This window comes from Cyrtonyx montezumae, unplaced genomic scaffold, assembly GCF_038088225.1.
Source record: "Cyrtonyx montezumae isolate F1298 unplaced genomic scaffold, pur_monq_1.0 scaffold_32, whole genome shotgun sequence".
In the NCBI taxonomy this organism is placed as follows: Eukaryota; Metazoa; Chordata; class Aves; order Galliformes; family Odontophoridae; genus Cyrtonyx; species Cyrtonyx montezumae.
Genome location: NW_027072037.1, coordinates 6,086,150 through 6,098,635, shown reverse-complemented (window position 1 = coordinate 6,098,635; position 12,486 = coordinate 6,086,150). Strand labels below are relative to the sequence as shown.

General features: G+C 44.4%; 1 protein-coding gene across 15 annotated transcripts in view; it reads left to right on the top strand.

Moving 5' to 3' along the window:
• Positions 1 to 11,924, top strand: part of KMT2C (lysine methyltransferase 2C) — a 179,690-nt gene extending 167,766 nt beyond the window's left edge. For 12 of the 15 annotated variants that reach the window (XM_065744912.1, XM_065744915.1, XM_065744922.1 and 9 more), the window contains 15 exons: positions 296 to 437; positions 897 to 1,044; positions 1,763 to 1,941; positions 2,043 to 2,197; positions 2,383 to 2,635; positions 3,226 to 3,365; positions 4,407 to 4,511; positions 5,708 to 6,827; positions 7,763 to 7,899; positions 8,063 to 8,205; positions 8,470 to 8,638; positions 9,522 to 9,638; positions 10,161 to 10,234; positions 10,497 to 10,605; positions 10,850 to 11,924. In XM_065744912.1, the coding sequence (XP_065600984.1) occupies positions 296 to 437; positions 897 to 1,044; positions 1,763 to 1,941; positions 2,043 to 2,197; positions 2,383 to 2,635; positions 3,226 to 3,365; positions 4,407 to 4,511; positions 5,708 to 6,827; positions 7,763 to 7,899; positions 8,063 to 8,205; positions 8,470 to 8,638; positions 9,522 to 9,638; positions 10,161 to 10,234; positions 10,497 to 10,605; positions 10,850 to 10,942 (3,084 nt within the window). In that variant the 3' untranslated portion in view covers positions 10,943 to 11,924. The remainder of the gene's footprint in view (positions 1 to 295; positions 438 to 896; positions 1,045 to 1,762; positions 1,942 to 2,042; positions 2,198 to 2,382; positions 2,636 to 3,225; positions 3,366 to 4,406; positions 4,512 to 5,707; positions 6,828 to 7,762; positions 7,900 to 8,062; positions 8,206 to 8,469; positions 8,639 to 9,521; positions 9,639 to 10,160; positions 10,235 to 10,496; positions 10,606 to 10,849) is intronic. The other 3 variants (XM_065744914.1, XM_065744917.1, XM_065744916.1) reach the window with 3 other exon arrangements.
• The last annotated feature ends 562 nt before the right edge of the window (positions 11,925 to 12,486 follow it).

Sequence of the window (12,486 nt, the reverse complement as noted above, 5' to 3'; positions counted from 1 at the left end):
TCATAAAAAATTCTTTTTATGCTTTTGTGTAAATAATTTAGCTGTACCTTCTATCAGGAAAATACACTTCTCATGTAAACTTTATTTCTCTGATGGTATCGTTGATAGAAAGTTGTTGTCTTTTATAGCAGATAACTTCCATATATTTAGTCGTGTATTTGAGAATTAACTGTCACTATTTATCAGTGGTACCTCTGGATGTAATAAGAAGGGGGTTACAGCATCTGGTAGTAGAGCACAGCAAGTTTTCATGCCGTTCTTCATGGCTAACGTACAGTTCTTTACTCTCCTGCAGCAGAACAATCTGAGCAATCCTCCAACGCCCCCGGCCTCTCTTCCACCCACACCACCTCCTGTGGCATGCCAGAAGTTGGTGAATGGCTTTGCAACCACTGAAGAACTTGCAGGCAAGGCTGGTATGTTGGGAGGCCACGATGGTAAGGCTAATGCATATTGTTTACCTTACAGCTGAGTCAGCTTTGTAGCAAACTACAAAACAGATAACTGGGGTGTTTCTCAGATGCTATAGTTTACTTCTATACAAGCAGCATGCTTGTAATCATTATTACTCAGTTTCGTTTTACACCAGTATAATATCAAATGATAAGCTTTTGTCTTTCCCTTTTGAAAACATGTCGGGAGCTAGAAGTGCTCTTAAGAAATGAAAAAGTTCAAGATCAACTTTGCTGTGTCCACTACAAATTTGTAGCCTTTTTAAATTGTGGAGATAAATCATCAACAGGCAGAAATTTCTGGTCCAAAAGGGATGAAAGCACTGTTACCATCTGCTGTTAATGCCTTGGTTGTATCTGGAGCCACCTGTAAGGCTCCCAGAATGAAAATCAATGAGAAGAGGTGTACAGATGTTTCACTGTGCTGTGTTTCTCTGATTTTAGTTACCAAAGCTCTGGGACCAAAGCAGTTCCAGTTGCCTTTCAGACCACAAGATGATTTATTAGCAAGAGCAATGGCTCAGGGCCCTAAAACTGTGGATGTTCCTGCTTCCCTTCCAACACCACCTCACAACAATCAGGAGGAGTTAAGGTAGGTTTTCCCTGACATCTTTAAGTAGCACATGTGGAACAGATTCTGCGATCTTTCAGGGGATGGAACTGTGAAGGTGTGAAGAAACAAAATCCATTGTGCATGGCCACACAGAGCAGAGAACACAGAAGAATCATTTGTTGCAGTTAACTCTCAGCATTCCACACGTGAGAGAGCAGCATTGTAAAAACAGGGACTTCTGCCATCGTTAGAGCTGTTATGTTTCCAACAGTCCTTTATCTTCCTCTAATAAAGTGAAAGAAAAGTATATTTTTCCTGAAGGAGCATAGTGATGACAGCAGTATGGCTACCACGAGAAATTCTTGCTAGAACATGAGAGTCTCCCTCTAGAGATCTTGCCTTTTTCTTCCCTTTCACCTAACTAGCTAAATTTGAGTGTATGAGGGAGGAATGGACAAGTGAATTTGGTTAAATCAGATATTTTTAAGTATTAAATACACATTTTTACTTAGGTACGTGGAGCCATGGGGAACAGAGTTCTGTAAAGGACATTGCTACTGCCTCTCTTTTCCTTTACATGTCTTTCCCATTAACCCATCTTGTGCAGTGGAGTATTAGCCAGACTTGGTGGCCCACAACTTAATTTCATTCCTTATCTAGAAAGAGAAACATGATCACTCCCTGTCATGATTTATAGTACTGGCACACAGAGGTTTTTTGGCTGTTTCCATAACAGCTTTTTTTGTTTTTGTTCCAGGGTTCAAGATCACTGTGAGGACAGGGACACTCCTGACAGCTTTGTTCCATCTTCCTCTCCTGAAAGTGTGGTGGGGATGGAAATAAGTAGGTATCCAGACTTGTCAGTTGTAAAAGAGGAGAACCCAGAACCTGTACCATCTCCCATCATTCCCATCCTTCCCAGCAGTACTGGAAAAGGTGAGACTGCAGCAGAATGAACAATTAAAAGAAACAGACTTTTTTTTTTTTCATCCAACCTGCATGTTGGATTAACCTGGTGTATTTCATTTTAATTTCAGGTTCAGAAGCCAAAAGGAATTACATAAAGGCAGAACCTGGTTCAGGAGCATTACCTGGTTCTGCCTTCTTTGCCTCTCAGCTTGGACCACCCCAGAATGGTCCTAAATCCGGCCTTATTTCTGTAGCAATCACTTTACATCCCACAGCTGCTGAGGTAAGAGAAATAACCCTCTGTTATGCACATAAAATACAGCAGAAGTTAATATGCTCTTTAAATAGTGGATGTGAAGGGGGCTATAGCATAGTAAAGTAGAAACAGTTATTGTAGCCTTGTAATGATTCATGTTGCTTCTGCCTTCTGCCCGTGGGATAAAAACAAAGGTGTGTTTTTATTTTTAGAATATTAGCAGCGTTGTAGCAGCATTCTCCAATTTGCTGCACGTCCGAATTCCCAACAGTTACGAGGTCAGTAATGCTCCAGATGTCCCATCCTCCCTGGCAGCAGTCAGCAGCCACAGAGTGAACCCTTCTGCGGAGTACAGGCAGCACTTACTGCTCCAGGGGCCTCAGGCAGGACCCATGGGTCCTGCCAGGATTGCAGGGTCTTATGGACTGAAGCAGCCCAGTATGCCATTTGCTGCAAACAGCAATGGTAAGTAGGCATTCATTCTTCTAAATCTTAATTGTGTCAGCATTAGTGCCTGTCAGCCTTGTACGTTCACCGTCGTGAGTTAAGTGGCTGATTCCCATTCTGAACAGCAGTTCTCTTGTGTGATCAGTCCATGCAGACCTGCTCCTGTTGTTGACAGCAGTGCAAACAGGTCCATCTCTGATTTACACTTTGTTTCCCATGTCAGTGTCAGTGAGATATTTCTTCCAGTATCACACGATGTTAATAACATTTTTGCCCAGTCTGTTTTTAAATGCATTGTTCTGGAACGTTATTACTGTGCTGATTGACAGAAGTTTTTAAGCACGCGTGCCTACATTGTTCTAGTTAATCATTTCATACACAAGAATTTATTATTGCCTTGTTGTACACAGGGGTGATTTGGTCTGATTTAAACAATTTTCCCATCGGGATCGAATTTGAAGTTTGCTTTCTCCTCATTGAGGCGGATGCTTCAAGAAATCACAGTGTTTAGAGGACGTAGAGGACTAAGCCCCCGAGACAAACACTGTGATTTCTTGTAGGTTTGCTTTGATCACTTCTGGTATCTAACACACTTCCCTGTTTTGCAGGTATAGCTGGCTATAAGGATCACGGTCAGAACATTGCAGAAAGCTCAGCACTGAGGCCTCGATGGTGCTCTCATTGCAAAGTAGTAGTTCTCGGTAGTGGTGTGCGGAAGTCCTTCAAAGACCTGCCTTTCTTGAAACAGGTACTGCAGTGGGAGTGCTGGAAATGGAAGTAGAGTTTTTTACATGTCATGGCTGGGAGCCCAACTAAGGCAACAGTCTGCTGCTTACCGTGCCAACTGATGCCAGTTCCCAGTTTCTTTGTGTTCTCCCTTTTCTGAGTCCTAATTGAGGTGGAGACATCCAAAGGGATTGGTAGTGCACATAAGAAATGGCAAAGTAATTACCTACACTAAATGTATTCCATTAAATTCCATAGAAGAGGTCCCATAAATAGTGACCTCCAAAGTTACTCTGTGCACTCTTTCTGTGACCACTTCAGGGACCTGAAGAATTGAGAAGGAGCCGATGTGTAAGGCAGCACCACACTGCCACGTAGAAATTTCTAGAGGAGCTACAGTACTGTCACTCTCTCTGAACATGAAGCAGATTTCAGCCTCGATGCCCTGTATTATACATCGTTCACTGAGTGAGCAGGATCCCGAGCTGCTCCTTAGGGTCACAGTCAAATAGAGGATTTGTGCACGGAGCTGCCATTCATTAAAAAGTACCAGTGCTCTTTTTTTGAATCAGATTGAGATGATTACGTAACAAAGGTGTGCAGTCAGAATTTGTATTTAACGTGAATGTGCTCGTGTAGTCAGAAGGATACAGAGTTCCCAGTAATGCTTTGCAGATGAGTCAATAGATAAAACCTTTGACTAGAAAAAGGTGAGATGTTCTTTCCTCATCTTAAAGATAAAAAAGAAAATGGGTTTTTATTTTACGACTGTGCCTGTAGAGCAGATGTATGCACAGTATTAGGCTTTGTTTTGATTGTTAAACTTCTGTTAAAGGCAGAAAAGTAAATTTCTGCGATGAAGTATTGAAGACAATGGCTGTAGGTGGTGGTAATGTTTGATCTGTCAGATAGGTATTTATATCACAGTAGCACTCACTATTTCACAAATGTTCTACAGATAAGGTGGGCAGTTTCCAGCCAGATTGGAAGACTTATTTCATAACAGTGTGTGAAGAGTGGTATTAAAATGCACTTCTGATAATCTTCCATGTTTGATCCCCAGGATTCCCAAGAAGGGTCTGATAAAATGAAGGACATCGTGTTCTGTAGCAACAACTGCTTTGTTCTCTATTCAGCAGCTGTGCAAGCAAAAAGCTCTGAGAACAAAGTAAGTACCGGACGCTGGTAGGCCCTAGTGAGCAGAAATGGGGTGGGGGATGCTGCACTTTGTTCTGGGGGTTTTGTAAATTAGCTGCTCTCTATTCAGACATTGCAACTTGGAGCCAGCAGAGCGAAGTAGGATTCGTATTTACAGAACCTTCTGTCTGATAGAGATGTGTGACAGAACATCTCTGGTTGAGGTGCCGCTATCAGCTTAGTTAGACCTGCAAGTAGGTTCTCACTTGGACGTATCGAGAGTGCTTCTTTGAACTAGCTTGATTTCTGTAGTTCACACCTACATTTTTCCCTGAAGTGGTGGACAGAGTTGGCAGCATGCTTCGAGCATTACCAAGTTAATGACCTCCCACGTAGCCACGTGCTGGCTGGAGAATGTGCAGCCTTCCTTCAGATGCATCTCTCCTCCTTTTTCAGAAGAAATAGAAAAAGCACTGGTTAAGAAAGTGAATGTGTTGACATCCATATGCTTGCACATGTGCATCACCACGTACATAATTAAGTTAATTAAATGTCATGTTCAGCCTCTTAATCCTTTCATTTATTCTTTCAAGATTAATTACACAAACCACATTAAGCACTTCTAATCTAAACTTCAGTTGTTCTCCTTGTTCTTTATTTTCCTTTTTTTTTTTTTTTTGGAACAAATCTCTGCAGGTTTCATTCTTTGCTATAACTGAATTGTTAAGACCTTGAGGTATATGAATAATCCAGAGCCCTGCAGGAATTTCCTTGTCTCTCACTTTTAGGAAAATACATGGAATTAAATCTCAGCTTCCCCTTCTAACAAATAACAAGTTTCTTATTCTTCAAATGAATTCTGTGACCTGTATTTTTAGTTGTTTATGTCATAACTATGCTTCCAAAAAATAGCTACAAACCTTAAATCTTTCAGTTCCATTGCCTCGGGCATTTGATTAGTTTTTCATTCAAAACCTGTGCGCAGGATTATTTGTGTTTCGTGTTAAGAATTGAAGGGTGCCATGCTGTGGGTTGACTGGAAGGACTTTAGTGCTCTGCATCCCAGCACAAGTTGTGATGAAGCAGGTAAAGATGAGTTCTTTCTCTGTTGCTGCATCATTTTAGGCATTCTGAGTAGTTTTTTCACTTCACTTCTGACCCGCAAGTTTCCGAGAGCGATTTAATGCTTTGGGACTTCTTCTTGAGAGCTTTCTGTTGCTTTTCCAGGAGTCAGTTCCATCTTTGCCGCAGTCACCGATGAAGGAGAGGCCGCCTAAAGCATTCCACCAGTACAGCAACAACATCTCCACTTTGGATGTCCACTGTCTGCCTCAGTTGCAGGACAAAGTGTCTCCGTCATCTTCACCCCCGATCATTTTTCCCCCTGCATTTGAAGCAGCCAAGGTAGAGGCGAAACCGGATGAGCTTAAGGTAACGGTGAAACTAAAACCTAAATTAAAAGCAATACACAGCAGTCTTGATGACTGTCGGCCTCCGAGTAAGAAATGGAAAGGAATGAAGTGGAAGAAGTGGAGCATTCAGATTGTGATTCCTAAAGGATCATTCAAGCCTCCTTGTGAAGAAGAAATCGATGAATTTCTGAAGAAATTGGGCACGACCCTTAAACCAGACCCAGTGCCTAAAGACTACAGAAAATGTTGCTTCTGTCACGAGGAGGGCGATGGGTTAACCGATGGACCAGCGAGGCTTCTTAACCTGGATTTAGACCTTTGGGTCCATTTGAACTGTGCTCTTTGGTCTACAGAAGTCTACGAGACACAAGCTGGTGCCTTAATAAATGTGGAACTAGCCCTGCGGAGAGGCTTGCAAATGAAATGCATGTTCTGTCACAAAATGGGTGCCACCAGCGGTTGTCACAGGTTAAGGTGCACCAACATTTATCACTTTACCTGTGCCATTAAAGCACAATGCATGTTTTTTAAAGACAAGACCATGCTTTGCCCCATGCACAAACCAAAGGGAACTCACGAGCAGGAACTCAGTTACTTCGCGGTCTTCAGGAGGGTCTACGTGCAGCGCGACGAGGTGCGGCAGATCGCTAGCATCGTGCAGCGGGGAGAGCGCGACCACACTTTCCGGGTGGGGAGCCTGATTTTCCACGCCGTGGGTCAGCTGCTCCCACAGCAGATGCAGGCCTTCCACTCCTCCAAAGCGCTCTTCCCCGTGGGCTACGAGGCCAGCCGGCTCTACTGGAGCATGAGGTACGCCAACAGGCGCTGTCGCTATCTCTGCTCCATCGAGGAGAAGGACGGGCTCCCGCTGTTTGTCATCAAGGTTGTGGAGCAAGGCCACGAAGATCTGGTTCTTACTGACACAACGCCAAAAGGTAAAATTTGTCTGAAGTGCTGACTTCTTGGAGTTGCTGTTTGTTACTGCTGGTACTTTCCACGCCTCTGATAAATGTTTCAGTGTTGCAGACACTGCTCTGCTTCAGAAATCGCAGTGTAGTGGTTGCACTGAGCTTCCAGGGTCCTTTTCTGGTTTAGTTAAAACATTTAACAGAGACTGAGAGCACCCTTCAAGAAATCCTATAAGCTGCGCAGAAGAGATCTGTTACAGGTTCACAGGACTCTCAGGGTCGATGGTAAGTAGTAAGAATGTGAGTGCAAGTTCCCTTTCATGAAAAGGGACTGTTAAAATATGATATTGCTACACAGTTGTCTTCAAATCAGTTGTGCTGAAGTTTAAAGACCATAAAGTGAGTTGACCAAGTCACTGTGAGAGCTGGGAGCATTGCCTCTGCTGGGGATGAGGAGCAGTACAGTGTGTGAGAGGATAAGCATATGGGGCAGATCTTAGGGACATGACATGTGGATGTGGTCTGTGTTGCTTTGGGTTTTAACCAGTTAAACCACAGCCTACAGAATGGCCTACGTAAAATGAAGTGCTGACTGTAATAGCTGGCTTTAAGAAAATGCTACCTCGTGCAGGTTTTCTAAGGAGGATCTCTTCTGTCACTTCGGAAAGCCCACAGTTCCCTCAAGACAAACATACAGTAACACTGGCAGGGAACCGAAGGTTTCCCAGCTCTGTTCCCAAGAAGGGTGCAGCACAAATGTTGCGTTCATTTGCAATTTGTTCAAGACAAAACAGCACATCTCAAACCCTTCTTCATTTCGCTTTTGAAACACTTCTCTTTTGTAAACCAATGGCAAAGCATGTTTTCAGTATGCTGGTTCCAGCAATCTTCGAGCACGAGTTCTAAACCAGTACAGCAGATTCTGGTTTTGATCCTTGTTCCTTTCCCATGTGGCCGTGTAGGTGTGTGGGATAAAATCCTGGAGCCCGTTGCTTCAGTCAGGAAAGAGTCAGAAATGCTGCAGCTGTTCCCTGGCTACCTGAAGGGCGAGGACCTCTTTGGTTTGACGGTGTCTGCGGTGGCAAGGATCGCCGAGTCGGTGAGTCCTCCCCAGCACGGCCCCGCTGGGCACCCCTGTGTCTTGGCTGTCACACACACACACACCCACGAGAAGGGGCGCAGGAGGAGAAGTGAAGATTTGTTTACGTGCCATTAACACATAATTACTCGGATTTTCTTTCTCTGTGTGTGTTTTCTTGCAGCTCCCAGGGGTTGAGGCCTGTGAGAATTACACTTTCCGCTATGGCCGAAACCCCTTAATGGAACTCCCTCTTGCCATCAACCCCACGGGCTGCGCCCGTGCCGAGCCTAAAATGAGTACCCATGTCAAGAGGTTTGTGTTAAGGTATTTTGTTTTAATTTCACATAGTACAGCCCAGGGTTTATAGGCTGCTTAGGGTTATTTGTGCTTTCGTCTGCTGCTTACAAACCCTGTCGTCCTTGGCTGTGTATGTGCATGCCCAAATCAAAGGAGTTGCTGTGTTGTCTCTGCTAGCTGGCTTTAAGTGTGTGTGCGTCTCAAAGAATTTTGCATTGCTGCTGTGGCTGTCTTCAGAGAAATCTTCAGTTTTTCTTGTATTTTTTCTTGTTACATGCCCAACTCCTCCAGGCCTCACACCTTGAACAGCACCAGCACGTCGAAGTCATTTCAGAGCACAGTCACGGGGGAGCTGAACGCGCCTTACAGTAAGCAGTTCGTCCACTCCAAGTCCTCCCAGTACCGGAAAATGAAAACAGAGTGGAAGTCCAACGTGTACCTGGCTCGCTCTCGCATTCAGGTCAGCCTTCGTTCTAGGAACTTCCCGGTCCAACTTGAATGTGTACTTCTATTTGATGTCTTTGCTTTATGTCAAGAAATGAAAGGAAGGAACTGCAGAATTTGAATCCTCAAATTCCAGTTCTTGAAATCTCTTCTCAAAATTTGGTAATTTGAACGTGACAGACCACGGCACAGGCACCCAAGCAAGATGGCGTATTAAGTATTGTGGATATCTGGAAGAATAATTTGTTGCAGTCATCCAGAAAAAGAATGAGTTATGTTATTTCAAGGTGTTTTTACCATATTTCTGCAGAGGTGAATAAAAACTAATGGTTACGTGACCGTACAGTGGAGGTGTGACATGCTCAGAGCCAGCTGGGCAGCGTGGAATTGCAGGAGGCAGTCAGTGCCTGCTGGCATTCAGAAAGCAATACGTTCCTGGGATTGTTCTGCAATTGTGGGTTTGTTCCTCAGAGTGTTTTGCAGAAACCTTGGAATGTGTCTTTTTGCAAACAAACGTTGTTATTATTTATCTTAGATTGGATTTAACTGTGCTGTTGCGTTCCTACTACATGTCTCCATTCTAGGAAGGCCTGCTTTAACTTTCAGTGACTCTGTAATCTTCACGCAGTCAGTTATAAGGTGTAAGAGGTGTAAGAGAAGCCTGCTTCCTTACCTAGACAGCAGCCAAGTATGTTTTACTGCATCTTCAGTATTTGCTGCAAACCTGGGTCCTTCTCTGCGCTGTTCCCACACGAGCTGCTTTCCTGTGCTGCTTTCCTTGGGTGGTTCCCTTCTCTCGTGGTTTTCTGCAGGAATGCTTTTGGGGCACAGTGAGGAATGCGGTGTCAGGGTACATTTGTTACGAATTTCTAACTCACAGTGTCTTTTTTTTTTTGTAGGGCCTGGGCTTATATGCTGCTAGAGACATTGAAAAGCACACTATGGTCATTGAGTACATCGGAACTATCATCCGGAATGAGGTAGCGAACAGGAAGGAGAAGCTGTATGAATCACAGGTACTGGGGGTGTTCACCATTGTTCCTCTCCCCTTTCAAATGAGACAAATGCTGCCTGTCAGGGACGTGGAGGGACAGACAGTGCTCTCTGATGGCTGCAGCAGGTGTAGGAGTCAGGTCCCCCGAGTTCTGCAGTGCCTTAAGTGCTGTAAGAGCACTGTTACAGACTAACAGGGACAGCCCCAGGTGTCCGCAGGGTGTGTTTATCAGGGTACTTGGATGTTCAGTACATCTCACAGCACCACAGCCAGGTAATCTGCATTCAGTTAGCTGGAGGACAGAGAGAGAACTTCCACAGAGATGTCAGCACCTCTACTTTTTAAGGAGAACTTCGTTTTTAAATTTAAAGCCATTTCCTTTCTGTAACTCAGCAGCCACGTAACAGTTAACACACACTTGTGAGGCACTTAAAGATCCCCAGATCACAGGGAAACTCGTGGAGGTGATAACCCACAGTGCTGCTGTTTCAGCCACGGATGACTTAAAACCTACACAGCTCTTTCTTCCGATCCTGTGTTTCAGAACCGCGGGGTGTACATGTTCCGCATCGACAACGACCACGTCATCGATGCCACCCTGACGGGAGGTCCCGCAAGGTGGGTGGCTCTGGGGACAGCCCTGCCCCCATCCTCAGGAGCTCTCCCTGTCCCTGTGCTGGGGCTGTGTGTTGGGGGATGTGCGTTTCTGCTTTCCCGGTGACTGTTGGCACAGAGTTGTGTGGGTTATGCTGCACCCGCGGCCCGTCCCGCTGGAGCGGACGCGCTGTTTTCATTAGCTCTACCCCTCCTTGGCTCACATTTGCCCCCAGCGCCGCGTTTTCCATCGGGGTCACCTGTCTGAGATGCTCTGTGTTCGCAGGTACATCAACCACTCGTGTGCCCCCAACTGTGTGGCGGAGGTGGTCACTTTTGAGAGAGGACACAAAATTATCATCAGCTCCAGCAGGAGGATCCAGAAAGGGGAGGAGGTATGGCCGTCTCATCCCGCTTTCCCCCACTGCTGCCAGCTCTGTTCAGTTCCACATACCGCCCCAATTCCCACCGCCTCCAGCGCCATGTGGTGTGGAGGTGGGGGTGACATTGCCCTTCCTCTTTTTCACTGTAACTCTTGCCTGTTCCTACCAGGAACGCTGGTGTGCTTTACTGTAGGGACAAGGAAAGATGCGGTGAAATCCCGTTCTCTTCTAACCATTCTCCCGAATCTTCTTCCAGCTTTGCTATGACTATAAGTTTGATTTTGAAGACGACCAGCACAAGATTCCATGTCACTGTGGAGCCGTAAACTGCCGAAAATGGATGAACTAGAATGCATTCCTTGCTGTCTTTTGAGGGTTGCTTGTCCCAAGGAGGAAGTGATTCACCTTTTGATTCTGTCGACAGAAAATCGTTGCCTTTTTGAAGGGAAAAAAAATAATAAATCGAAAATCACTTCTGGAAGTACGGATTTCTACTCGAGTATCTCAAAAGGAAAACAAAAGAAACCCCACAAAACGAGCAGCAGAAGCAAGCCGGCGTCACCCGAAGCGGAGCTTCCAGCCACACGGAGCTTAAACTGAGTGAACAGAATGGTCCAGCACTTTTGTTTTTGAGCTCACTAAGGAGAAACTGTTGAACTTGGGCAAAGAACCGGGGGCTGACCTGCGGCGCGCAGGTGGGCATTTATGAATGTAAGACTGAAATCACCAGCGAAAGGGAGAAGTCCAAAGTGCTGGCCACAGCCTTATTTGATAAAGGGGCAGGCCCTCTAATTAAAGAAAAATTTTAAATAAAAAAGTAGACACCACTGAACAAGGAATGTACTGAAACGACTTCCTTAGGGATAGAGCTAAGGGAAAAATAACTTGCACTAAAATACATTTAAATACTTGATTCCATGAGTCAGTTTATTGTAGTTTTTTGATTTCTGTAAAATAAGAGAACCTTTTTGTATTTATTATTGAAGAAGTGAATGAAGCTATTTTTAAAAAGAAAGTTAGAAGAAAGCCACGCTGCTGCTGTTACTGCAGAACTAACGGACTCTGTTACTTTGTACAGACGTGTAAATATTTTGAGAAAAAAGAGAAAAGAAAAAAAAAAAGCCCTATAAAAGATAGTTATTGACCAAATGCTAGCAGACGCCGCAGCAGTTCGGGTGCTTCTTACAGTGTCATAGGGATGTTCCAATATGATCTGTGCTCTCACACACACACACACACACGCGATTGCAATGATGGCATAACCAAAATCTCCACGCACGGAGCAGTTTCTGTTGCTGTGGGAGGGTTCTGTTGGGTTTTTCCCACGCGGTCTCAGCTGTGCTCTCAGCAGATTTGTCTCCCCCTTGTGGAGACGCGGGGGTAACGCCGATCCCTTCTGCTCGTATTATATTGTTGCATCCCTATTTCTTCAGTCAGGTTCGGTTGGTTTTTTGTTTTTGTTTGTTTTATTTTTATTTTTTGTTTGTGCTTAAAATTTGTGATAACTGTGAAGAACTGCTCACAACCACCCACAGTAAACAGAGCTGAACGTTGGGGTTTTCCTTCAGCAAAAAGCAGTGCCCAGGAGGGGGAGCTCCGCGGAGCCGGGGCTGCGGGCGCCGCCGTGGGGTGGGCACGGTGTAACTTAAAGATGTGTTTGTACGGATTGTTTTTGTTTACATTTCTTTAAGATAAAATAAAAAATAAAAATAAAAAAAATTAAAAAATAAAAAATAAAAAAAACTAAGAATAAAATAAACACTGTTTTGTGTTTGCTCGTAGAAATGGAATCAGCGTTCGGAAGCAGGTTAGCTTTTATTTTGTACTTAAAATCCTGGTACTGACACTTCACAGACTAAATATAAAGAGAAAAATGAAGTTTTTTTTGTTTTT